Source organism: Pelodiscus sinensis, chromosome 15 (genome assembly GCF_052426305.1).
Source record: "Pelodiscus sinensis isolate ZL-2025 chromosome 15, ASM5242630v1, whole genome shotgun sequence".
Classification (NCBI taxonomy): Eukaryota; Metazoa; Chordata; order Testudines; family Trionychidae; genus Pelodiscus; species Pelodiscus sinensis.
Window position 1 is genome coordinate 37,494,662 of NC_143066.1, and position 27,570 is coordinate 37,522,231.

Sequence of the window (27,570 nt, forward strand, 5' to 3'; positions counted from 1 at the left end):
TCCACACTCCAGGGGTGCAGCGATAGTGTTTCTAGGGGGGACACGGCTTATGTCTCCTGGTCTCTGTCGTGCCAGCGACTCATGGCAGCAGGCTGACCTTTCAGCAGCAAGTTGCAAGCGTACAGGATGTCGGGGGCCATGAAATGCAGCATTGCATTGGGTCTCTGAAAGCTTGGGGGGATGCATCCGCTTCCACGGAGCAAACAAAGAGCTGGCCACGGTTGGTGGACTCGATGTCTGCTCGTAAAGGGGGAAGGGGGCTGCAGCTGGACAGTATTTGGTGCCCATAGTGAGGACCGGTGATGTCACACTTTAAATGTGACAGTGCCCAGGCCCTGTGTGTGTCTGAGGGGGAGGAGAGAGCCCCTACCACAGGCCTCCTGCCCACCCTTGCCAGCCACGTGGGTCAGCCCTTCCACACAGCCAAAGCAGGGCTCTCTCTGCCCTTCCCAATCTAGATGCTCTGGCCCTTTAAGAGCAGGACAATCCCCCTCCCACTCCCATGGAACGTTCCCTCCGGCACGGCTACGCCATTGGTTGGCACCGTCACTCTGGGCAACCCGAGGTCGGGGACGCTGCCCGTCGCCAGGCTCGAGTTTCCCTCCCGCGTCGAAGGTTGCCTAGGCGGACCCGCCCTCCCATTGGCCGACAGCGTCGCCGGGGCAACGACGCGGCCACCGTCTCGGGTTTCCCAGCCGCCGCCAGGACCCACTCCCTGATTGGCTGTCCCGGCCGTCGCCGGGGCAACGACGCGGTCACCGTCTCGGGTTTCCCAGCCGCCGCCAGGCCCCACTCCCTGATTGGCTGTCCCGGCCGTCGCCGGGGCAACGAGAGGACGCCGTTAGTAGGCCTCGCCGGGAGCCGCGGCCTTTCCTGAGCGCCGCCGCCGGGGCGAGCATGGCGCAGGGCGGGGTGCTGCTGACGCGGGAGCCGGCGCCGCAGACGGTGCCGGTGTCCGAGCTGCCCATGAAGGTGTACGAGGCGGCGCTGAACACGGGGCCGGACTCCTCGTGCGGCCTGGCCACCGCCGGCTTCCGCACGGCCAAGTACCTGGCCGAGGAGTGGCACCAGCACAACTACGCCCAGTACCACCGGGCCTTCGCCGACCGCGACGGCTCCGAGCGCTGCCGCCACGAGGCGCAGGGCCTGGCCGCCGCCACCGCCGCCCTGGCCCAGCGCACCCAGGAGGACTCCACCGCCACGCTGGGCCGGCGCCTGCAGGACACGCACTTCTGGAAGGCCGAGCTGCAGCGGGAGATCGAGGACCTGACGGCCGAGACCGACCTGCTGGCGGCGCAGAAAGTGCGGCTGCAGCGGGCGCTGGACGCCACCGAGGGGCCCTACACCATCGCCACCGACAACCTGCAGTGCCGCGAGAGGAGGCAGCCGGCCGACCTGGTCCGCGACCAGGTGGAGACGGAGTTGCTGAAGGTGAAGTGGGGAGGGAAGGGCCGGACCCCAGGCCCTTCCACAGCCACCCTCCTCTCTGGGCAGCTTCCCAGGATGGGGGAAGCTGCTGTCGCCCGCGTGCCGCGTGGCACCCTGTCCTATGTAGGGCACTGAGACTGCTTTGTGAGTCTGCCCTGCAGCCTTAGCTAAGGGCCGACCCGCCGGCCCAACAGCCAGGATCTGTCCGGGTTACACAGGCCCGCCTGGGGACAACTGTCCCTGGGCCTAGTGATACAAATGGGCCCGCAGCTCCTGGCCACTGCTGCTGTTGTGATAGTGGTCCGAGCCACGGGCCCTTTAAATCACTGCTGGAGTGGGGTGCTCAAGCACTGAGGGATGCCTAGCCCCAACCCCACCCCTTTTGCCTAGGACCCTGCCTCTTTTGAGGGGTATGGAGCAACCCTCCCTTCCTCTCCCCCTCGCCCCCACCCCCCGCAACCACAGACCTGGTGAAGCTGTCGGTCTCGCCGGCGTTACACTGCAGGGCTGTGTCTAGACTGGCAAGTTTTTCCGCAAAGTCATCTGCTTTTGCGGAAAAACTTGCCAGCTGTCTACACCGGCCGCTTGAATTTCCGCAAGAACACTGACGATCTCGTGTAAGATCATCAGTGTTCTTGCGGAAATACTGGGCTGCTCCCGTTCGGGCAAAAGCCCTCTTGCGCAAATCATTTGCGCAAGAGGGCCAGTGTAAACAGCACAGTACTGTTTTGTGCAAAAAAAGCCCCGATGGCTAAAATGGCGATCGGGCTTTTTTGCGCAAAAGCGTGTCTAGATTTTGCGGAAAAGCGTCTGTGGCCAAAGTGCTTTTGCGGAAAAGCATCCTGCCAATCTAGACGCGCTTTTCCGAAAATGCTTTTAACAGAAAACTTTTCCGTTAAAAGCATTTCCGGAAAATCATGCCAGTGTAGACGTAGCCCAATACCCTAAGTTGGACGATGGAGGTCACAGCCCGTGGAGACATGTCCCAGCAGAACACAAACAGACCTAGCTCCACTCCCTGGCATTGTGTGGCCTGCAATGTTCAGAATTGTTTGCTTCTAGTTGGATGTGACAGAAAGTCGCTGAATGTTACCTCTCTCCCTTGATATTGACCTCAGCCTCTGTTGCTGCCAGCTCCACCTGGCAGAAAGGTTACACAAGCAGGGTCAGAATGGAGGCCTCTGAAATCGACATGGAAGATCACATGCTGCCATGAGACGTCCGTAGCCTCTATCTTCCTCAAGCTTCCAGGACCTATGCTCTGCACAGGCTGCTGCTCTATATTAAAGATAAGGTGCAGCTAGACCATTTTATGCCAGTAAAGTGCTACCCTAGGTTCCTGGCCAGTTGCAGCCCTTGGGCAGGGAAAGTCTGGCCACCTTTCTCATAACTGCCTTCCTGCACATGAGATTGTTTTTGTCTTGCTGAGGGAGAGAAAGAGAGAGATAGTGTTCCAACACTTAATTACATAAAGATCCTGGTTTGTGTTGAGATACTGTATCATACTTCAGGACTGAGACTGTGATAGATGGGTGAAAACTGCAGAGTAACAGCAATAGGCAAGCAGAAGGTATATACAGATGGTACTTTTCTGACAAACTGAGTTTAGCAAGCCTGAATTCAACTGTTTCAGAACATTCTCCAAAGACAGCCTCTTGCCACCAGCAAAAGCTTTATCAAAAGCTGCTTTGGAGATGCTGAGATTTTCAATGTGATAGTGTGTGCAAATGTGTTGGGCCAAATTCTACTCTCCAATATGCAATTCCATGGGTGTAATTGTGGTTACATGGGTGTAACTGAGGACAGATTTTGGAACCATTTTGCACTCTTTGAATGATCCTTATTCTTTCATTTAAGGAGTCAGTTAATACCTACTTGTTTGCAATCACTAATATATTTTAAAGGTGCCAAAATGGATTCAGGACAAGTTACTGATCAAATTAAATGGCAATATACTTCAGGAAAAAAAACAGCTGGACTTCAGAGTGGATGGGAAGCAATTATGATTTTAAAGGGATTCTTTTACTGGGATCATGCAGATGTTATAATTAGTGTTCATGGGAATATTCTAGTAAAAATATGAGATTAGTATTAGAGGTTAGTATTAGAGTGGCCATAGCCTTTCTACCCCATAAACATTAACTGTGTTATACCCAGATTATCAAAGCAGAAATTCTCTTCAGCTGTTGATGCTTTATGAAGAACTTTGTCAAACATACATTTACAAAAATATGAGTCTGGCAAAGCTTATTTCCTGAATTGCTCATCTGTTACTCACTATTTTGAAGGCTACTTTGTTCATTTCTAAGGAATCCATATGTTCCTGCTTCTAGTTCTTCACTTTAAATCACATTTCTGTTTCTCACAACAAACCATATACAGCCAACTGGGGATGTCATAAAGAAAAAATGATGCAATTTCAGATCAGGCATAAGCACCAGAAGCAGAGGAACTCTTGAGAAGCTAAGATTCTGTTACCATGCCAATGGCCTCTGTGATGAGGAATGAAGGAAAAGGAATGCATAATATAAGAACAACAACCATAGAAGAGTTAACTGAAATACATGGGTTTCGCAGCAGAGATTTTTGCAAGTGGAATGATTTTAAATGAATTCTTTGTGGTTTTGCCAGCTCTTAAAACCTGGTTATGCTAAATGCCCCGAGTTTCATTCCAAAATCAATCTCTAAATCAATCCAAAACTTGTATGTCTTGCTCTTTCCAATTGCTGGATAGTAATACTTGTCACTTGACAAAGAGTTTTGACTTCCCATTGCTCAGATTTCAAAGTTAATGACTCAGTTTGCTGGTGGGTATATTTCAATTTCCTTATTGATTTGGAAGAGTCATGCAGCTTTATTAAATTGTTCCAAGTCCTGTTTACCTGTCCAACCACCTTCCACTCTATAACACTTCCCTCAAGCAATGGAGGATCAGAGCTGTTCATTCTAGTTTTGAGTTTCCCTGCTCAGAAATGGGAAGGGGATCATAGTTCGTTTCCCAAGCAAAAATTCAACAGTGTTCCACAGACTCCCTGGTCAGCTGTGTGGAGAGTCTGACATATCTTCTCTTGAGCAGAGGTTTTTGGGGTTTTTTTAATATAATATGGGCAAATTTGATTCAGTCCCTTTTCACTGATTTCATGCCCTCTCCTTTCCTATTAGCAGACTTGACACATTTCCTGTTAAGAATCTTATTCCTATTGGCACCCGCACTGTGTCTGAGCACTGAATTCTGTAGAATAATAGAATTGTTGGGTTGGAAGAGGCCATGTCAAGGCACAAAGGGTGTACTTGGCCCCTCCCTGACAGATATTTGTTTATTCTGTTCCAGTGCTTAAATCCTTAGAGTCAGAATGTTTTTCCTATTGTCCAACCTAAAACTCTCTTGCTGCAGACTAAGTGGATTACTTATTGTCCTACTGTCAGTAGCCTTGGGAAGCCCTCATGAAGACGTGTTTGGCAAGGAGCCCCATTCATCCCTCCTAGGAAATCTGTCATTTAGGGAGAAGGCTGTATCCAATAGAGTGTTTTTCTACTCCTCCCCTCCCACGCCCATCCACACAACCGTAGGTTGTGGGGGTGAGGAAGAAGCATGCAGGGCACGTTACTACTCCCCTTTCCTGCCATTTTTGGGCCTTTTCACTGATATATGGGTTCTTTTGCTCTCCCCTCCTATGTGGGTGTGTGGTGCATGGGGAGCGCCAGCCCTGGGTGCATGGATATGGGGGGTTGGGGGTGCCGGCCCCAGGCACGTGGCGACGTGGCCCCCCGCACTCCTGGCGCGCGATTATGGGAGGGGGAGGGGGACACCGGCCCCGGGCACGCGACTATGGCAGGGGGGGCGCTGGCCTCGGGAGCGCAGCAAAGTGACCACCTGTGCTCCAGGCGTGTGGCGTATGGGGAGCGTCGGCCCCCTTGTGCTCGGCTGGGGGGAGGGGGAGGGGAGCCGTCCCTGGGCACCCGCGAAGCGGCTGTCCATGCTCCAGGTGCACGGTGCATGGGGAACGCCGGGCCCCCTGGTGCGTGGCTATGGGCGGCACCAGCCCCAGGTACGTGGCTCATGGGGGTGCAGCATATGTGTGGCCCCGCCCTCTGGTGCCCAGCAGGCGAACGGCCACGCCCCCTGGCACCCGGCAACACTGATCTAGATCATCTCCAATAGGTGTTTCTCTAACCTGCTCTTAAACATGTCCAGTGATGGAGATTCTACAGCCTCCTCAGGCAATTTATTCTAGTACTTTACCACCCTTTACCACCCTGACAGGTAGGAATGACCAACCTAAACTTCTCTTAATGTAATTTAAGCCCATTGCTTCTTGTCCTAGCATCAGGATTTATGGAGAATCATTTTTTTTTCCCTGCCTCCTTACAACAGTGTTTTAGGCACTTGAAATCTATTATGTCCCCTCTGAGTCTTCTCTTTTCCATACTAAAGAGATCAATTTCTTTCAATCTTCCCTCCTAGGTCATGTTCTCTAGACCTTTAATCATTTTTGTTGCTCTTCTGTGGACCTTCCCCAATTTTCCAAATGTCCAACCTAAACCTCTCTTGCTACAATTCAAGCCCATTGCTTCTTGTCCTGTCCTCAGAGGATAAGAAAACATTATCTCCTTTGTGGCAAAGCCTCATCTTTCCCTTGCCATTCTCTACATACCTTCCCCTTTGCAAAATGGGCCACAGGCCACTATCTGCTGTGTCCTGGCAGTCGGCCTCACTCTCAGCAAAGGTTTACGCTTCTAGTCTTCCCCTGGGATAAGGCATGCAGCCTCTCCTCCTGAAGCTGTACACGTACACGTACACGTACACGTACACGTACACGTACACGTACACACCCACCCCTGCTGTCTTGGGCTTAGTAGTTGCTTTTGTATGCGCATACCTACCCCTTCACCCAACAGGGGAAGCTTTAAAAAGGTCTCAGGCAGGCCTGAAATGGAATCAGCTGACCCTAATTGGTCCAAGGTAGCCCTGTCTCAGCTGATCCTGATCTGCTTGAGAGAACCCCTTATCAGCTGATCCTGATTGACCTGCAATAACCCACTTCTATTTAACAAAGGAGTGGGTCTTTTACCCAAACCAAACAAACCCAATTCTTTCAATCTTCTCTCATAGGTCTTATTTTCTAGACCTTTAATTGTTTTTGTTGCTCTTCTCTGGACTTTCTCCAATTTGTACATATGTTTCCTGAGTTGTGATGCCTTCAACAGGATACAGTACTGAAGTTGAGGCCTAATCAGTGCAGAATAGACTAGAAGAATTGCTTCTCATGTCTTGCTCACAAGCCTCCTGTTAATACATCCCAGAATATTTGCTTTTTTTTGCAACAGTGTCACGCTGTTGACTCATAACTTATGGTCCACTATGACCCCTAGATCCCCTTGTGCAGTGCTCCTTTCTAGACAGCTATTCCCCACATTCTTAGCATTTGTCCTTATTCAACTTCATCCTATTTATTTCAGACCATTTTTCCAATTTGTCCAGGTCATTTTGAATTTTAATGATTTCTTCCAAAACAATTGCAACCCCTCCCAGCTTGGTATCATCCACAAACTTCATAAATGTACTTTCTATGTCATTGTCCACATAGTTAATGAAGATACTGAACAAAACCAGTCCCTAAACTGATCCCTGTGGAACCACACCTACCCTTCTAGTATGAGAGTGAGCCATTGATAAGTACTCTCTGGGAATGGTTATCTAACCAGTTACGTACCCACCTTATAGTAGCTCCATTTATGTTGTATTTCCCTCGCTTATTTATAAAAAGGTCATGCTAGATTGTATCATATACTTCATATACCTGAAGTCTAGGTATATGACAGCTGCCACTTCCCCCTTATCCACATGGCTTGTTATCCTGTTAAAGAAAGCTACCAGGTTGGTTTGATATGACTTATTCTTGACAAATCCATGCTGACTTTTACTTATCACCTTATTATCTTACACCTGTTTGCAAATGGATTTCTTAATTATTTGCTCCATTATCTTTCCTGGCACAAGTGTTAAGTTGACTGGTCTGTAGTTTCCTGGGTTGTCCTTCTTTCCCTTTTTATAGATGGGCACTAGGTTTGCCCTTTTCCAGTCTTCTGGAATCTCTCCCACCTTCTATGACTTTTCAAAGATGATAGCTAATGGCTCACATATTTCCTTTATCAGCTCATTGTCTATTCTAAGATGCATTTCATCAGGCCCTGGTGATTGCTGTATAACTTATGTGTCAGGTGTGTACATTCTGCATGTCAAACTGTATTTCTACACATGCCATATCCAGATAGATTAACTGAGAGCCAAATACCATGCTTGTGTAAGCAGCTTGGGGAAGCCAACACCTCAGCTGTGTCCCAGCTTGCCACCTTCAGCTCCACAGACTGGAAATTTTTGGAGCCAGATGGAGGAGTTTCTGTGGGGTTTGAGTTTGGAATAGAGGGAATATGACAGAGACACAACCCTTGGAGTCAGTTGATTTGATTTTGCTGGACAGTAAAATTAGCAATCACTATTGTCTGATGCAGAGGTCAAAAGGCATTAGCCAGGATTGTGCCAACTACATTAAAATGCAAGTTTAAAAAAATTAGAAAAAATACCATTGGGTGGTCTATTTTTTCCTAATAAAAAATGAAACAAAGAGAATCCATGGGAAACATTTCTAAACACTGATCTATAGCTTTGCTGAGCAAACTAGTAGTCAAGGGAGGTGTGCATACTCAGTCTACTTTTGCAGTAAGAAAGTCCTATACATGGGTGACGGATTTAAATAATAATAAATAGAGCTACTTTTGAGAGCAACATATGAGCTTTCAAGTAGTAATTGTGACACCAGATCAGTGCCACAGGAGGACAATCAGGTAGATAAAAATATAAGGACAATAATCCCCCCTCCAGCTTTACTTAAAAAAGAAACCCTCTTTCTGTAAAAGTGCATAGCCGTTTTTGCTTTAAGCCTCCACTTATACAGGTTCTCATTCTAGCTTCCATCTGTGTGCCATGTTGTGTTCAGGTGCACTTGTCATCATTTAACTCCTGTACTGTAGTTATACATCAAAGTTACATTAGTAGCTTTTGCAATTTGCACGTGCAGAAGAGAAACTATGTTAATTGATTCTGAATCTGTAAATTTAAGAAACATACATTTGCTCTTAAATGTTCCCATTATTTCTTCTGGATGACATTAATGAGATACACAAAATTATGCATTGTGATGGATTTATCACTAAGGAAAACACCATCTATAGCACCATGAAAACTAAGAACTGTAATAAAATAAATTACCTACTAAATTTTAAACTGTAAAATGTTTCTTTTTTAATATTGGCAATCATTTTATGATAGCTATGAAGGTTATTGGTATTAACTACAAAAAAAAAACCCTGTAAATTAACCAAGATCACTTTAGATTTTAATAAAATATTGTTTTAATAGATGAGATGACAAGCTATACAAGAGAAGATTAAAGACTGGAATGAAAATATACAAACCATCAAGTTCTATACTTATAAGTCTGAGAAATACAAATCTAATGTCACTGTCTGACCCTCAGAAGTCCTATTAGTAACTAATATCCCCTTCCTCTCATAAGATGTGCAAGGCCTTCGAGCTGATTAATACTACAGTTCCATGTATGCTCTAAATCAGGAATGGGCAAAATACGGCCTGGGGCCCAGATCCAGCCTGCCAAGCCACCGGATCCAGCCTGCAGACCACTGTGCCCGGACCCTCAGCTGCAGCAGTTTAAAGTGCAGTCCATGCGGCAATCTGCTCTGCAGGGAGGGGGAGGCTTTATGTGATCTCCCGTCCCCAGCCCAATCTTCAGCTCCTATAGGATGGAAACAACCAGCCAAGAAGAGTTGAGAGATTGGCTGGGGGCTGGCAGTAACAGACACTTTTTCCCCTTCTTGGAACTGAGAGCCACATGAAGGGAGCAGCCTGCAGTTTCAAGGGTCTGGGGCTGAAGCTGGCAGCAGCCCAGCCTGCCTTGGGGGTGCTGCAAGGCTGCTGGCTGGAGACACTTAGGTAAAGCCTGCCTGTGGCACCCTTGCTCCTCCTGCATCCCAACTCCCTCCCCCAGGTCACCATCCAAACCCTCTACACCCCCTTGCCCCAGGTCACAACTCCCTCCCAGATCCTGTACCACCTCCTACACCACTCCTCCAGGCCAGAATCCTCTCCTGCAACCCAAACACCCTCCGAGATCCTGTACCCCATTCCCCTGACCCAGGTCACAACCCCCTCCTTCACCCAAACTGCCTCTCAGACCTCACCCCATCTCCTGCACCCCAGTCCCTTACCCGTCTGCACCCAAGCTCCATCCTAGACCCTGCATCTCCCCCACAGAAAAGTGCGGCCCTTGACCACTTTCCAAAATCTTGGAGTGGCCACCCCTCAAAAAAATTATTGCCCACCCCTGCTCTAAATAAAGGTAAAATACACTAATAGAATCATAAAGATGTAGGGCTAGAAAGGACCTTGAGAGATCCTCAAGTCCAGCCCCCTGTGCTGGACAGGACCAAGTAAACCTAAACCATCCCAGACCAATCTGTTCTTAAAAATCTCCGGTGATGAGGCTCCACTACTTCGGAGATCTGTTCCACAGCTTAACTACCCTTTTAGTTGTAACAGCCCTTAACATATCTGAAGACTGTTATCAAGGCCTCCCTCAGTCTTCTTTTTTGACAGATTAAATATGTCCAGTTTTTTTTTTTAAGCCCGCCCTCATAGGTAAGGTTTGCTAAACCATTTTTCTCACTCTCTTCTCTAATTTGTCCACATCTTTCATTATTGTGGTGCCCATAATTGGAGACTGTGGGACAATTTCCTCCTAGAATTAATACACCCCTGTTAATACATCCCAAAACAAGTCACTTTTTTTTGCCCTATAATTGCATTACATTATTGACTCATATTCAATTTGGGGTTCACTGTGAGTCTCAGATCCTTTCTGGGAGTACCACTGCCTTGCCAGTTATTCCCTGTTTTGTAGCTGTGCATTAGATTTTTCCTTTCTCATAGACATTCTGTAAATATATTCTGCTGCTAGTTAAACCATAAACCTCTCCCCGTGGGAATTCACACACAGAGTGATGGCAGGATTTGGTCCTAATTAGCTGTGCTTCCAGGCTGTAGCTCCCTCTACCATGGATGCTCATGGAAACAGTGAAATTTCAAACAGCCTCAGGCCAAGTCTATTCTAGACCCTGCAGCTTGGCTTGAGGTACGCAACTCCAGCTACATACAATACGTATCTTAAGCCGAGCTGGGCAGCACCCTCACAGCAGGGGGTCAATAGGATCAACCGCTCTTGTTAGCTTCCCTTCCTCCTGGCAAGAGCAGGAATACCAGCTGCCGACAAGGGGCACCCTCTGGGTTCGATTTAGCAGGTCTTAACTAGACCCACTAAATTGAACTCTGGAAGTTTGATTGTGGCAGTGTTGGTCTTCTGCGGAGTGAAGATGTGGCCTCAGGCTGTGTCTTTGATAGGCCTGGGGAAAAACTCCTGTGCCCTTACTAGCTGGCCCCTTCCAAACTGGAGTCACATAGAGAAGCTTCAGTACATTTGGGGTTAGGAGAAAAGGCATAGCTTTGCCTTTTTGGAGGCACCCACTCCATTATATATAGAGATATGAAGGGAAGCATGGTGCATAGGTGAGCTTGAATCATACATAGCTCAATCTTACTCAACCCCTCTGTGTCTTATTTGGTTAGAAAGCTTCAGTTTTGACCCTATGAAGATTTACACAGGTGCATAATTTTAAGCACTGAGTAAGTCCACTGAACTTGGTGGGTTAAAGATAAGCACATGCATAAATGTAGAAGGACTGGGGCCTTAAAAAGGAATGTGTCCAATCCCACAGGCAAAACTCCCACTGAACTTTACCTAAGTAATAATGAAGAAATTGAGTAATAATGCAGAATATGTTGCTAGTTTGAACATACTTGACTTTTTTTTGCACATATTGCTTCAGGGTAAGAGGGTAGCTCATCTACTTTAAGGCTTAGACTTAAATCAGGAATACTAAACACTTCCCAAAGAGCTAAAAGGCATGATTATTGAAGTGGTTTCTGGCTAGATGCTTCATAAAGTTTCTATGCCAGTTTATGCAGCTTAAGAATGAGCATGGAGTTTATTTTAAATGTCATGAGAAATCATATCGCAGGTCAGCATCCAGAAGTGGTTGCTATTTAAACCTTTGCATCTGGATGGAGCACATTAGGTTTATCTACTTCTCACAAGCATTGATATGGGCACTGCTTCTGCATTTCTTACGTAGTCTATTTAAGGTCACATCTTCCCCAGGAGAAATGCTGTTACTTTTATTGTAGGTCATTCCACAAGAGTCTCTTTTATTTTAGTACTGTTTCTCTTTTTCCAAGTAGGAGAGACCTATAAATGGTAATGGAAGGCTTTTCTAATTCAAAGCTGTGCATTTAGATTGCATATTTATCATAAGTAAAACTATTGCCTCCTTATTTATATTGTGGATACATAATACAATGTTAAATCAATGATCTTTAATGGCTTTTCAAATGCTAGGTTTTATGAAATCTTTTAAACTACGCTTAGCAAAATAGTACTTTATTATCCGATCAGCCCTCGTAACATTTCCTTCCTTGCTGAACATGGGCCTTGTATTCCTGATTACAAGGACATTTTATTAAAGACACTGTCAAGTTTTTTAATACATTTTGTTTTCCCTGGGCTCTCTTTGAATGTTCAAATACAATTTTTACACTGAACACGCTTGTCCTTTTATGTTTGAAAATGTTTATTATTTTCTTCCTTTGTTTCTTTTGGGGATATGCCTGTTCTTGCGTACAGCCGTAGTTGTCTAAAACATTGTTATATAATTGACTGGTGCAAGCACAGTTCTCAGAATAGTAACATTAATGAGGACTTTTTATATATATTATAGCTCTTTTTAATTCTAGCCCCAAATAATAAGTGCACAAGATAGGAAATATTATATTTTTTATTGGACCAGCTAATAACAGCGTACAAGCTTCAGGATCAGAAATGTCATTTCTCTGAATAGTGGTAGTTCAGGAAAAAAAAGCCTTCTTATGATATAAGAAGATTCCTTGTTCAGTAAAGGAAATTAAAAACACAGACTTTTAGTTTCTCATCCAAATAAATGTGATGAAACAAGCATTTTGTTAAGATTTTAAATTTTTTCACCCCTGCATGATAAAATGCTTTAGTCTTCTGTCCCATTATGAAGGAGTTGGATCAACTCTTCAGGGCATAAACTAATTATTTGTTGGCTTTAGGATGCAATTGTTCCTCCATTTACAACTTTGATTAATTGACTAGATGCATTATGAGGTTTTTACCGTGTATCCCTTATTGTCCATTACCAGGTGCATTTACTGGTAAACATACAATAATTTTGTAAAAGATCTACTACTAACTTCGATACATCAACTTACCTAATTGAAAATCTTATATTAAATATGATAAAAACACATTCTTTCTTCTTAATATATATGCAGTATAAGAACCATACATTTTAAGGAATGAAAATACTTGAAGCATTAGTTGCTTTTTTGGACAAATGTCACAAATCTATAATTTATTGTTGAGTGACTTCAATGTTGATTGACCTACCTTCTATTTGAATCATATTCTCAGAAGATCTTGACAAAGTCTTAACAATAATGAAAAGTAGTGTGATGAGAAAATGAATAATTAGTAGACAATGTAGCCGAACACCAGTAGCTATTGAAAGCAAAGGTCTCTGAAAATGAGATGAACTGAATATCATAATTTTTATATCTTTATCTAGGAAGTTGAACTTATCAGAAATGTCCAAGAACTTCTGAAAAGAACTTTGATGCAAGCTGTTAACCAGATGCAGTAAGATGCTTTTTACTGTTCACAAGTACTTAATGATTTATAGGACCAAATTCATTCATGGACACAACTGTCAGTAGGTGAAATTCTCAAGATCTGTGCACTACCTACTATTCTATTTAAGACCTCAAAATAAAAACAAGTATGTATATGGAAAGGCATTATTGGAAGCAAGCCAGATGGTGTCAGAGAACACCACATCTTTTTTTTTTTAATGATAGTTTCTATTATTCTATAATATTAGGTCACATTTTTCATCTTGCTTTCAAATGTATCTATCTATTTCTGAGATGGCTCAAAATTACATGTAAGTAGAAGTATGTTAAAACATTTTATTCTGTTGTAGTTGCTGCTCTATTGCATTGAGACTACTGTAGCTATTTTGAAATCTCTTTTTAAACAATTAGTTTTAAAAAAGTATCCTTTGTCTCCTGAGAGGTAACCATCAGATGTTAGTATGAACTAAGGAAGGGGGAAAAATTGACACTATTCTTGATAGTACAGGCAGTCCCCGGATCCACACTTATGAACGGGGCTTTTCTCGGCCCAGAGCTCACGGGCGGCAGGTCGCCACCCGTGTCCTCCGGGGCAAGAAAAGCTTCTCCCGGTCTCCCGGTCTGCTGGGGGGGTCCAGCAAAGCTGCTGGACCCCCCCCCCCCCTCAGCAGACCAGGGACACCCGAGCAAAGCCGCCGCCTGGGCGGCTTTACGAGCAAAGCCGCCCAGGTGGCGGCTTTGCTTGAGTGTCCCTGGTCTGCTGGGGAGGTCCAGCGGCTTTGCTGGACCCCCCCTAGCAGACCAGGGGGACAGGAGCAAAGCCGCCCAGGCGTCGGGGGTCCTTTGCTCGGGTCTCCCTGGTCTGCTCTGGGGGGAGGGGGCGCAGCTAGTGCGCCCCCCCCCGCCCCCAGCAGACCAGGCTTTTGTTGCAGGACGCCTCGGGTAGAGCAGCTGGGGTGCTGCCGGGTTGGTCCTGTGGGAACCTACTGGGCAGCGCCCCAGCTGTTCTGTCCCAGGCTCCAGATTCAGCAGCTGTTGAAACTGATCGGGCTGATTCCAGGAAGCTGGGGGCAACTCTGCCTCCGGCTTCCTGTAGTCAGCCCCTGGTCAGTTTCAGTGACAGCAGCTGAATCTGGAGCCAGTTCCGACTTACATACAAATTCAACTTAAGAACAAACCTATAGTCCCTATCTTGTACGTAACCCGGGGACTGCCTGTATAGAAGTCTTTTGCTCTTGAAAAGTAGCATTTACTTTTATGTTGTAATATAACAGTCTAGAAATAAGATATTTACTAAATTCTAAGGTGAGACAATTAATTCATAGTACACATTTCACTTATTTTATTTTTATCAGCCACCATTTGCCATATACTGTTAGATGTAAAGCAGAATATTATTTTAATAAAGAGTGCTTATAAAATGTGAAATCACTCAACAAATTTCAAATAGTTTAATTATCATCGGTGTACAACATAATGCCTATTGAGTGCAGGCTTTATTTTTATTAGTAATTGTTTTCAAATTGTCTTGGTATTCTGTAGTGTTACATTGGCTGTTGTAGACTTTTTGATTCCTTAGTTCATACTGACATCTGGTGGTAACAGGCAAGAGAAAAATGGTACTTTTATAGCTAACTGTTGCTAAAGATTTTAAATTAATTGTGGTGGGCAGGAGGGATTTAATTTAAAATAAAGCAAAAGTTTTCATTTTGAATGTCATTATTGCTGTGTTTTCTGAGGATCAAATCACGCCGTCTCCATCATAAAAACTTTGGTCAGTTGGAAAGAGGACTAAGAAAATGGGGGTCATGTTAAGGAGTTCCATGTTGGTCCCCTTTCCACCAGAATTTCTCTGAAACCCCAGTTCAGCCCTGCACCTCACCCCCAGAGCTCCAGCTATTGCAGGTGGCACAGAGGAGAATTGGCAAAGTGAGTGGAAGGGGGTAGCATGGTGCTGCAGGGCAAGATGGGGCTGAAATTTTCAAAGGATCTGAGGAAGATTAAATACCCAATTTCCTTTGAAAATCCTAGGCTCCGAGCCTGGTCTTACACATTTTCAAGGTGTTTCCTCGAGGTTGTATTATTTTTCCAGCACTGATTGGGACAATCCTGACCTTTTTAGATTAAATCGTGATCACAAGCAGACTTGTGAAATGGATTGGTCTGATAAGGTCGAAACGTACAACATTGATGACAAATGTGGACGATACAATAATCAGAGCACCAACATCCAGTTCCATCCCAGCTCATCAAAGTTCGAGGAAAGGTGAGGACTTGTTGTTATTGACCTGCACAAGGAAAGCCATTGAGATGTAAAGGATCCTCTGTATCAGGTACCACCACACTATTTTTGAATAGAAGTATATTCTCTATACCAATAAATATATACTATGTTTGCAAACATATCAATTCTTAGGAATAATTTATTATAAATGTTGGGGTCATTCAAAACACAATGCAAATCAAGGCAAAGGCACAATTAGATTGAATTACAAAGGCCCTGGGTTGCTTGGTGAAAGGAAAGTTGCACTTTCTTCTAGAGTATACAATTTTATTACAAAGCTATTACGGAGTTTCAACCTGTAATCTGGACTTCTCCTGTCCGGCAAGACCCCTGGTCCAACATCGTCGGAGTGACCCCGTGGAAGCACTCATGGGGATAAGCTGGCGATCTGGGGCCAGGAGTGTTGCCAGAGTAGGGGATCGAGACAGCAGAGCTCCGGGTGACAGCAGAGCTGGAAGGCAGAGCATGGAGCCCCCAGTCACTGGGGGTAGGGCAGGCAGAGCAGCGAAGCCATCAGGCAGAGTGCAGAGTCCTGGGCAGCAGCAGGGCCTTCTTGGCAGTAGCCAAGTCATTGTGGGGAGTGTGCGGAGCAGCGGGGCAGGGAGAGGGGAAACAGAGCCCCCTGCCGCTATGGGGAGAGCAGAGCCCCTGGCGACAGCGGGACAGCCAGGAGGAAAAGCGGAGCTCCCAGCTCATAGACCTCCACTGGTCTGGCAAATTCCTTGGTTCAGGACCGATCAGGTCCTCAAGGTGTCAGACGAGGGAGATTCAACCTGTATAAATGTTGCTTTTTTTATCCTGCCACTATTCCTGAAGTTTGCAGACTGCTCTATAATTCCTTCCAGTGCTCAACAGATGGCAAAGTATTACCACAGAACCGTAGTTCAAGCTGCTTTGTAAATAACATAGACATAGATTGTAAAGCTTAATCAACTAGACATCCTAGTGTGTATGTACCAATGTCTTACCAATATTTGCCCTCTTGACATACTTAAGGTGTAGAAGTGATTCTTATTTTGGGGTTTGCCTTTATTCCTATTTACTAAAGGGGATTGGACTTCTGATGGTTCTGTTTTGTGTCTCTCTCCCTGTTCCACAAGTAAGGGGATGGAGAAGAGTTCTCCAACCTACTCTTCCCCCCTGTTTTGGGTATGGTAGCACGACAGGATGCATGTCATCGCAGGAAACGGAACTCTTCTGCTTTAGCGTTTCTTTTCCATTGCAACTTGAACAAAGTCTGCCCAGAGAGTGATTTCTGTGCTGTCCCTTCCAGTGCCTCAACACCCGAAACCTGGGCAAAATTCAGCCATGACAACATCTATAGGGCGGAGCGAGAGCGCCTGGCTTCCATCAACCTCCGTTTATTGATCGACAATATCCTTCACGACACAGCTGAGGATCTGCATTTGCAGTGTGCTGCCGTTAATGAGGCTTTTGCTAAGCGCTGCGAAGAGATGGAAGATGCAAAACACAAACTGGAACATCATTTGAAAAAAGTATGGGCACCCCGTAATGTGTTGGCCAAGCTGCTTCCGTTAGTTTTCACACATATTGAAATAATCACCGCAGAGTGATCAAGAAAGAAGAATTGCTTGGTCCATTCACAGCAGTCAGTGCCAGTTTAGTATCCGATAGGGTTTCCAGTTGTGGATTATGTCCTCAATTCACCAGTGCACCTAAGCACATGCTTATGTTTAAGTGGGTGTTTAAGTTCCCTTATTTCACTAAATCATGGTGGACTTAAAATACATGCTCAAACTTAAGTACGTGCTTAAGAGCTTTGCTGAATCCGGGCCTGCACCCTGCTCTGGCAAGGACCTGAACGTTATGATTTATTAGGTGTTTCTCACTAGCCGAGATGTAAAGTACTAGGTCAATATTCATCTCAGCTGTAAGCCCACTGAAGTCAGTGGAATTAACCCGAGGTGGATTTCTCCCACCGTATCAAGATGTGAACAATGTACACACTATCTCGCTGTACATGCAAGACATATGCACATGCATCATAGCCTCCTATTTGAAAGCTATTAATGGGGGGGATGTTTCAAAATGCTATTGGAGACAGTGTAAAAAGCTTTGGATCCCATGGAAGGACAGCTCTGGATTAGGAAAGGTCAGAGGGGAGGGGAGAAATGGTAAAATGATTATGAACAAATCACTCCTAAATAGAAGCATCTACAGTCTGCATTATGGTGCGTCTCCCCTAACTAACTAGTTTAATGTACTCCTCCGAATATTTTTACAGTGATTGTACCTTTTCAAGGGAAGATTACAGGAGAGGTTGGACCTTCCTGGTCCAGCACTTTTGGGACCTTATTGGTCCCAAACCAGGGAGTTTGCTAGACCAGAAGAGCTCAATTCTGGTCCCCTGCTGCTGGCCTCCAGGCTTTCCTGGGGAGCTGCCAGGCTCCCGGTGGCTGGACCACCTTCCCAGCTTCCAGGCTCCTTTCCTGGCCACTCTCCCAGCCTCTGACACTCTCCTCCCCCCCCCCTCCGCTCCACTCCCACCCACTGGCCATTCTGTTGTTGAATGCCCGGGTTGCCCCCTCTCCCAGCTGCTGCAGGCCACCATGGATGTTGCCAGATCAGGGAGATCTGTACCTGTAGTCAATATCATGTCCATAACTGCCAAGAACCACTATTGCTTCCCAAGATTATTATTTTGAATATTAGAAGACTTGCCCAGGATTGGCCAGATCCTTGAGGGTAGGGGGATGGCAAGGTGGGGGAGGGGTGCAGGAGTCCGGGCAGGGCCTTAGGAATTGTGGTGGGGGCAGGAGGCTGGGGCGTGGGAGGTGCAGGAGTCAGGGTGGGTGCTGAGGAAGGGCTTGGGAACAGGGTTCAGGATGTGAGGGGATGTGAATGTGAGGGTTGGGGGTGAGGAAGGGCTCAGGGCGGGTCTCCCCTCCCCCACCTCTCTAGTCAGTAGGGGCCTTCTTTTCTCTCCTCCCTCTCCCCCCGCAATTGCCTCTAGCCAGTATGGGTCTTCCCCCACCCTCCCTAGCCAGCAGGGGGTCTTCTTTCTCCTCCCAAACCTTCCCGGCCAGCAGGGTCTTTCCCCTGCCCCAGTTCTGTAGTCAAGAGCTGGGGGAGGGAAAAGAGTTTGGGGCGGGGGGCTATTGACACAGTCTGATGGCAGGCAAAATGGCAAGCCCCAGCCCTGCTGGCCGCTCTCTTGGTGGTGCAGCTGCCCCCAGTGATAAGTCTGCAGTATAGCTCTCAGCATCGTATCCCTCCTTTCTGTGCCCCCTCCCTTTCCATAGTATGGAAAACAGTCCCACTCCGTGCACTTCCCATTTTCCTGGCACAGCCAAACCCTGCCCTTGTGTTAAGCTGGGAGAAGAGGAAGCTGCCTACCAAATATGGTGGTCCTAGCTCTTACCATGGAGGAGGAATTCTTGAACAAACTCACAGACAACTGATGCACATTTCTAACATACATGGGTAGATGATTATACTTTTAATAAGTAAGCATTTTGCTTTACTCTGTGCATTGTAAATGTATTACCTGTGGTGTGTGGGTACAACCCACACACTTTCTGGGTGTTATGCACTGTCCCATCTCGTTGCACTAAGACCACTCACAGAGAGAATAATGAGTCTGCTCTGCTGCCCTAGCTAAGAGGCTTTTAGCTTATGCACTAAAGCGCCAGAGGTCCCAGGTTCAGTTCCACAGCATTACATATGGTCAATAGCATGGGTACGGCACTTGTTTTCTAAGGGTGCTATTGCAGTTCTATATGCATTAATGTCCATTTCCATTTTGTTTTTTCTTCTTAAAACTCCAAACAAGGAGCAGGTGCAACAAACCGACATTCAGCAACTCACAGCTGAATATTCAGGGAAAATATGTAATAGCCTCTAAAAAACTAGAAATGTAAATTCAGAGGTCTTGTTTCTACTCTCATTTACACTGATTTAATTCTGGTGTAATGCCATCAAAGTCAATGGAGTTCAGTATTTGTAAAGGAGATGAGTATCAGTAGTTCACACTTTTTCATAGTAATCCCAGTGTCACTAATGCCAGAAATCGGTGAACATAAGGGTAGGTAATCTTTTAAATCTAATTCAAAATACCCTGTCACTTGTTGAGTAATTTACATTAATTGCTGTGCCAGAAATGATTCACTGAGATGGATTGTGCCATGAACAGGTTCTGATGAGAATACAAGCAGACTGTAATATTTAATCAGCTGCAAAAATTCTTCCGCTTCTTTTTAAAACGGACATCAGATTTTCCAGTCTGCTCAGGGTAGTGTCAGAAATAAGGAGACAAAAGAGCTTTGTGCAACCTCTGCACTTCCCATTCTGGCCTCAACTAGAGGTCACTTCCCATTCTGGCAAGAGTCAAACCACCACTGATTCCTTAGGCGCATGAAGAGGCCCCATCATTTAATGTCGGTAAAGTGCTATACACACTAATCTACTATATACGTTAGAGAATCATAGAACATTAGAAGTGGAAGGGACCTTGAGAGGTCATCGAGTCCAGTCTCCTGCCCTCATGGCAGGACCAAACACCATCTTGATTATCCCTGATAGATGTATGTCTAACCTTCTCTTAAATATCTCCAGTGATGGAAATTCCACAATCTCCCTGGGCAATTTATTCCAGTGTTTAACCACCCTGACAGTTAGGAAGTTTTTCCTAATGTCCAACCTAAACCTCCCTTGCTGCAGTTAAAGCCCATTGCTTCTTGTCTAGAGAGTTTGTTTGTCTGTGTGTTTGTTCAAGAACGCCTGCTAAATGCTAAGAGCTGGGACCACTACATTTGGTATATAGCTTCCTCTTACATTAAGGGTATATCTACACTGCATACTTATTTCAAAATAAGCTATTCCAGAATAGTTATTCCAAAATAGCTTATTTTGAAATAGCAAAGCTACACTGCAAAATTAGCCTGAGGCAGGCTTCCCTAATGTAGACGTGCTATCTCGATTTAGAGCCCCAGGAGGCACTGGGGAGGAATAACTTAGAATGGCTCTGGTGAGGGTCTATTTTGAAATAGCAGCAATGAAGCATCTACACGTGCTTTATTTCAAAATACCTACTTTGGAATAGGTGTTATTCCTTGTAGAATGAGGTTTACAGATTTCAGAATAAGCCATCTGTTATTCTGAAATTTCAAAATAACACAATGGCTGTGTAGATGCTTGCATTATTATTTCAAAATAACGCTTGTTATCTCGAAATAACAGTGTAGCGTAGATGCACCCTAACAATCTTAAAGCAACATAATGGTTTGGTTGTGCCAGGAAATTGAGATGTGTCTGGAATGGGATTGCTTCTCATAAAACCAAACAGAACAGAGACGGAACCATCAAATCAAGTACAGTCCTCATAACTGAGCAAATGTTGAAAGAGATTGAACCAAAATAAGCCAGAAAAATAGCATGAACCTTCAATAGGATTGCTTCTCAATAAACCTTACAGAAAAGAGATAAAATAGAGAAATCTGGAGTAGTGTTCTGTTCTGGCACAGCTAAATCAACGCTTAAGGTGTGAAAACTAGAAAAAAACCCGCATAACCTAGAGCCATTTTTTGTTAAAACATAGCAAATGATAAGCGTTTCTAGGGATGAAGAAAAAAATATACTTGATGGAATTCCCATTTTAAAAAAATTACCAAAAAACAAATGGAAATATTTGAACAATACATTTTTAAGAATCCGAAGTAAAAATTAACTTTATGTTGAAAAATATAATAATTTAAATAAAGTGGGTACACTTTCCTAACATTTCCCTCTCTCTGCCCCCCAAAAAATTGAATGAAGGACCTGAGCAACACCAGGTAAATGTGCTAGTAGTACTGTATAAATTAAATGTATTGTCTTAAACTTGTCTTGTTTCATGCACATTCTCTTCAAACAGACCCTCAAGGAAATTGGAGATCAAGAAAACAACATTGCTGCTCTCAAACAAGCGATTAAGGACAAAGAAGCGCCAATGAAAGTGGCTCAGACACGGCTGTATGACCGATCTTTCAGGCCCAATGTTGAGCTCTGCAGAGATCCAGCACAATTCAGGTAAACACATTAAAGAGAGAGTCCTTAAAGACCCCAGTAATATCAAAGACAGTTTTAGATCACGTCTGCCTGAGACATACAGTGTCTAAGAAAGAAATGTTTTACCTGCTCACCACAACATGCTAACGTGATGGGTGTATCATTGAAATATCCGTTATCGAGCCACCGTTGTACAAAAAGTTTGCCATTTAGTTTTGTAGCATGTGACCTTCAACTCCTAGTTAGGGGTGGCTTGATTCCAATACCTTTCGCTGATATATATGGGATGTTACACCACTGCAATCAGTGTAAACAAGATCTGATCTGGGTCCAACCTGTTTATAAATAGGGAATCCATAAACATGGCTTTCTCTTTGAGCAGCGGGGTTCTGTACTTATTCGGCTGATCCAAAAGAACATGACAGGTTGTAGATAATTTGCAGCCCGGGCACTCTTGGCAGAGGTTCACTGTGAGGTGGATGATGCGGTGAATCAATTATGCCTCAAGCCCTGTGAATGTAAACGGGCCATGCATTTCCACAAGCTGAGAAAACTCATCAGCTCCTCCAAAGAACACGCCGATGGCATTCGATTTTCAGTAATAATCCATTTAAAAACTGGAGGGCAATAAATCCTTTCAAATTAAAGGTCGGAATGTAATTTGTTACTCTTGATCTCATTATAGTGCTTGTAATTGATTCTCCCACATTTGTGGGTTTTTTTCTTGCCCGCAGAAAAAAGTGTGACTAGCTTTCCCAGCTGTTGATAGCAAAACCATACACCAACATGCTGCTTCTCCCCTCTGTAGAGTAATGCGATAGTTTTACTTCATTCACATGCTTTATGCCACCTTGGGTACATTCATTTAGGCCCCAATTCAGCAAACCATCCCTGTTCAGAGCTCTCAGACATGAGTATTGCCTAGAATAGGATATAAGGCCATGCTCGAGTGTTCTGCTGAATAGAGATGTATTTAGTTGTTTTGCTGAAATGGGGCTTTGTATTATATTACTTTACTCCTCTTCACTCAATACATATGCCTTATATAGAGTCCCCTTTTCCCATGAAATGAACATTTTGGAGAACTCCTGTGAACTTTAAATGAAAGTTGTACACCTAACAGCCTTTTTTATCGACAAGGAGTCCTGTAACACAGTATAGATCAACAGATGTATTGGAGCATAAGCTTTCCTGGGCAAAGACCCACTTCGTCAGATGCATGAAGTGGGTCTTTGCCCACGAAAGCTTATGCTCCAATACATCTGTTAGTCTATAAGGTGCTACAGGACTCCTTGTCACTTTTGCAGATCCAGATTAACACGGCTACCCCTCCGATACTCAACAGCTTTTTTTATGGCTTTGGAAATCTTCTACATTCATTCTAAAAATAAACTAAGGACCATGTTCTGCTTCAGCTCATCTAATGACATGGGTTTAACCCATGAAAGCTCTTAATACTACATACTTTGTTAGTCTAGACTACATTCCTCTTTCGAAAGAGGAATACAAATGAGGGAAATCAAAAATGCAAATGAAGCATTGATTTACAAATCTCACATTTCATTTGCATAATCTCTTCTGATCGCTTTTTCAGAAGAGATTTTTTCGGGGGAAAAAAAAGCAGTCCAGACGGGGGGCTTTCGGGGGGAAAAAAACCCCAAAACAAACCCAAAACCCTTTTTCAAAAGAACCCTTATTCCTGAAAATAATGGGGTTTACAGGGTTCTTTTGAAAAAGGGTTTTTTTTTTCTGAAAGAACCCCGTCTAAACTGCTTTTTTTTTTCGAAAAAATCTCTTCCGAAAAAGCAATCGGAAGAGATTATGCAAATGAAGCACGAGATTTGTAAATCAGCACTTCATTTGCATTTTCGATTTCCCTCATTTGCATTCATCTTTCGAAAGAGGAATGTAGTCTAGATGCACCCTTAATCCTGGTCTACACTAAGGATTTATTTCGCAATAGCCCCCTCTTAGGTTGAATTAATAAGCAGAACCTCCACACTACCAAGCCCATTATTTTGAAATAAGAGGCCATTTACTTCAAAATCTGTACTTCTGCTTTCCTCAAGGAATAATGCTAATTTCGAAATAATTCTGAAATAGGAGTAGCGGGGACAATTTGGTGCCACTATTTCAAAATAATTACTCCCCAGAATAATTCAAAATAATTACTCCCTAGTGCTTCATGGGGCTCTTAGGGTACGTCTAGACTACAGGCTTCTGTCGACAGAAGTTTTGTCGACAGATACTGTCGACAAAACTTCTGTCGACAAAGAGCGTCTAGACTACATTGAGTTCTGTTGACAAAGCAAGCTGCTTTGTTGACATGGTAGTGTGGATGCAAAGGACAGTTTACATGCAATAACACCTTCTGTCGACAGAAACTCTGTCGACAGAAGGCGTTATGCCTCGTAAAATGAGGTTTACCAGCGTCGACAAAACTGCTGAGTTCTGTCGACGTTATGTCGACAGAACTCAGCGGTAGTGTGGACGCAGGTATAGTTTTGTCGACAAAAGTCCACTTTTGTCGACAAAACTCTGTAGTCTAGACACACCCTTAGTGAGTAGCAAATCCACATTAACAGAACCTGCCTCACACTAATTTTCAAGGCTTCCCCAAAATGAGGACACGCTATTTCAATTTTGTTATTTTGGAAGTCATTAAACAAATGTAGTTATTTTGAAATAGTTTCCTACTGTAGATGTGCCCGAAGGTGCCACAGGACCACTCATTGTTTTTTAAACTTACATCAGTGTACAGATGGAGTAATGCCATTGGCTTCAGTAGTTCCTCCAGTTGTACACCAGCGAACAGAGGTAAAAATCCCAGCTTACATGAATGTTCAGCCAGTCAAAAATCAATGAATCGTCTATCCCATCTTTAACCCTTCAGCTGTTAACACAGGAGGCTTGCAGAATGGAATAGTTTCTATGACAAAGAATCATTCTTTTGTGACTCTTCCGGATGAGGAATGGTTATCTTGGTGTTTGTTGAGCATATTTTTTATAACCTAAAGTTTAGGAGACCTTTATAATTGCAGTGGTTTTGAAATTATTCCGAGCTTCGTGTTTATTGGAAGAGACTTCATCCACAGCTCAGCGAGCAGCTTCCGTTTATAACCCTATTGCTCTAAATCTTGATCACCCATCAGGCCCAACTACCAGACTAAGAGGGTGTCTCTAAACAGAAGGGCTTAACTTGAAATAAGCTATGCAAATTGAGCTATGTCAATTGCGTAGCTTATTTCCAAATAGCTTATTTCGAAATTGGGAGCGTCTACACAGCACTTAATTCAAAATAGAGCATTCTTTCTCTGACTTCCTTTACTCCTCTACAATAGTAATAGAGAAGTAGCCGTGTTAGTCTGATGTTGCTAAAACAAAAGGAAAAACTATGTAGCACTTTAAAGACTAACAAGATGGTTTAAGAGATCATGAGCTTTCGTGGGTTACAGGAGTCGGAGTAAGAAGTCCTCCAGTTTGACATTATTTCGAAGTAACTGCCTGATGTGTCGATGCGGACTAAGTTATTTCAAAATAACGCTACTTATTCTGAAATAATGTTGCTGTGTAGACGTACTCTAACAGTTGTGCAGACTAACACCTAATTACGGTGCTGTTGAATTTCAGAAGAACAAAGACTACTCACCACAGAATTATAACAGCTCATGTGCCTTTGGGGACTTCCTCTAATTCTGATTGCTTCTTTCATTCTATTCAGGTTGATCAGTGAAGTTGAAGAACTGACAGAGTCTATTGAGTCTCTGAAGCAGAAACTACTGGAAGCCGAACAGTCTCTGAGGAACTTAGAAGACACACGGATGAGTCTAGAGAAGGAGATAGCTGTGAAATCGAACAGCATTTTTATTGACCGGCAGAAATGCATGGCCCATCGCACGCGATACCCTGTTGTTCTTAAACTAGCAGGTTACCAGTAGTCACACTTGCTGTATTAACTATGTGAAGATTGGTAGGAAATCATAGATTAAGATATTTAATTTTATAATAAGTTTGCAATGTTATATTCAATAAGAAACATAATTTGCTGTTAATTTCCTTTAATTACATAAAAATACAGAAGTATAACATAATGGCTGGCTGTGGTGCTTGTATTTGCATTCCACGTAAAATTTTCTTTATGCTTGCATAGTTCATACAGTATGTGATGCTTCAGGTCTCTTTTCCTAAAATCCGATGAATGAACATGGAGGTTTGGGTATTTCTAGCTTTATTGTTTTCAAGCTGCCTTACAAATAAGTATGTTTTGGGAAATTAAAGAATACACACTTCCGTAAGGAAATAGTTTAAACAGATTTTAGTTTCAAGCTGTCCTAGGGTTAAGAAAGCAAAATTGTAGTTTGCACACTCAGGTGACAATTTGAATCATAACTACAAATAGCAAACCCGTGATACCAGATGTATAAGCAGGTATTGAATGAAAAGATTTTAAACAAACAATCCAGTTTACTTCTAAAGAGAAGCTAAATGGCTTGTGAACAGGGAATACTCCTTTTTCTCAATGCCTCTATCAAACTGCCAAGAAGCAACCTTTGATCTTTTAATTCTGCTCCCTTGGACTTCAGCGGAAGTAGTGTATGTGTGTAGCTAATGAAATGTAGCCCATGATGGGCAATCAAAGGACACATCCATTCCATCAGTCTCAATGGAGCCTTGCAACGTACATTATTCATCCATCAGGTTACGGGTGCTGCTCTGCTGGATTTGTGATGTACAGGATAAAAGGGGTGAGATGAAATGGACGTCCATTAAGGCAAATTAATTGTCTTCTACATTACATTTTTTTATTTTTAAAAAGGTTATTTAGAAACCCTGTAACTCTGTCACCGTCACTACATTGCTCTGCCTTATTACTCTATGTATGAAAGTACATTCATGTAACTATTTGCCTCTCTAACAGGTGTTTTTCATCTGTTATGTTGACACAGGAGGTGGCTATTGGCTTTGGACTGTTAGCATCCTGAAATAAAAACCTACCACTGTTTCTCTTAAAAGAACTACATCAGTAAAGCATAGTCTGCCCATGGCTTTGATTGCTCCAGTTGTTTTGCATTCATGACTTTTTTAAAACATTCTCCTTGCAGTGATCATATTTTTATAGCCTGAATCATAATCATTAGAAGTAGAAGTGGTATAACACAAACTAGAGAGAGTTTGTCTACCGTGTACCTCTAAACATAGGCATCTAAAGCAATATATTACAGAAAGAAATACTTTGGGTACATATATACAGTACTGCACAATTATTTCAAAATAAGCCATTCTGGAATAGTTATTCCGAAATAGCTTATTTCAAAACAGCACGTCTACACTGCAGGGAAGCCTCAAAAGTAGTCTGAGACAGGCTTCCCTAATGTACCTGTGCAATCTCGATTTAAAGCCCCAGGAGGCACTGGGAAGGAATAACTTAGCCCCTCACCAGAGCCTTTCTATTTCGAAATAGCAGAAGTGGAGCATCTACACTCACTTCATTCAGAAATAACTATTTTGGAATAGGTGTTATTCCTCGTAGAATGAGGTTTACCGATTTTGGAATAAGCTGTCCGTTATTTCGAAATAATTTCGAAATAACAGAATGGCTGTGTAGACTCTCGCATTGTTATTTCATAGAACCATAGAGCTGGAAGAGACCTCAGGAGGTCATCAAGTCCAGCCCCCTACCCAAGGCAGGACCAATCCCAACTAGTAACGCTAGTTATCTCAAAATAACGGTGCAGTGTAGCCGCACCCATTGGTGGCAAGCTCATGAGTTGTCCCTTTCTCATTCATTAGGTTCTAAGTCCTTCCATCTGCCTGAAGACCTAAGAGAAGTTTTGAAGCTAGACAAGAGTTGCTTCACCATTAAAATTCTAGAATTTTAACTTTGTTCCATGTTTCATTCCAAAGGACCACATGACCCCTGTGTGATTATGATTTGTGTGTTCTGAATCAATGCTTTATAGAAAAGGAATAAAATCAAATGGAACTCTAGAAGGTTTCAGCCTCTAGGACA

The 27,570-nt window shown here is 43.9% G+C and overlaps 1 protein-coding gene and 1 long non-coding RNA gene across 3 annotated transcripts in view; one reads left to right on the forward strand and one right to left on the reverse strand.

Annotated features, from left to right (window-relative positions):
* The window catches only part of LOC142818636 (uncharacterized), a 59,263-nt gene extending 55,419 nt beyond the window's left edge, over positions 1-3,844 (reverse strand). Inside the window, exon 1 of the long non-coding RNA XR_012896202.2 lies at positions 3,707-3,844. This is a non-coding gene — a long non-coding RNA (uncharacterized LOC142818636). The remainder of the gene's footprint in view (positions 1-3,706) is intronic.
* Positions 809-27,368, forward strand: TEKT4 (tektin 4). Of its 2 annotated transcripts, XM_075899796.2 has the most exons (7): positions 809-1,431; positions 13,207-13,277; positions 15,393-15,536; positions 16,828-17,050; positions 21,427-21,581; positions 25,282-25,530; positions 27,351-27,368. In XM_075899796.2, exons 1-6 carry the CDS (start codon positions 898-900, stop codon positions 25,496-25,498), a joined length of 1,344 nt encoding a protein of 447 aa, XP_075755911.2. In that variant the 5' UTR covers positions 809-897; the 3' UTR covers positions 25,499-25,530; positions 27,351-27,368. The 2 variants fall into 2 exon arrangements, with proteins under 2 accessions (XP_075755911.2, XP_075755910.2); XM_075899795.2 differs by lacking the exon at positions 27,351-27,368 and having other exon boundaries at positions 25,282-26,588.
* Positions 27,369-27,570: the final 202 nt, after the last annotated feature.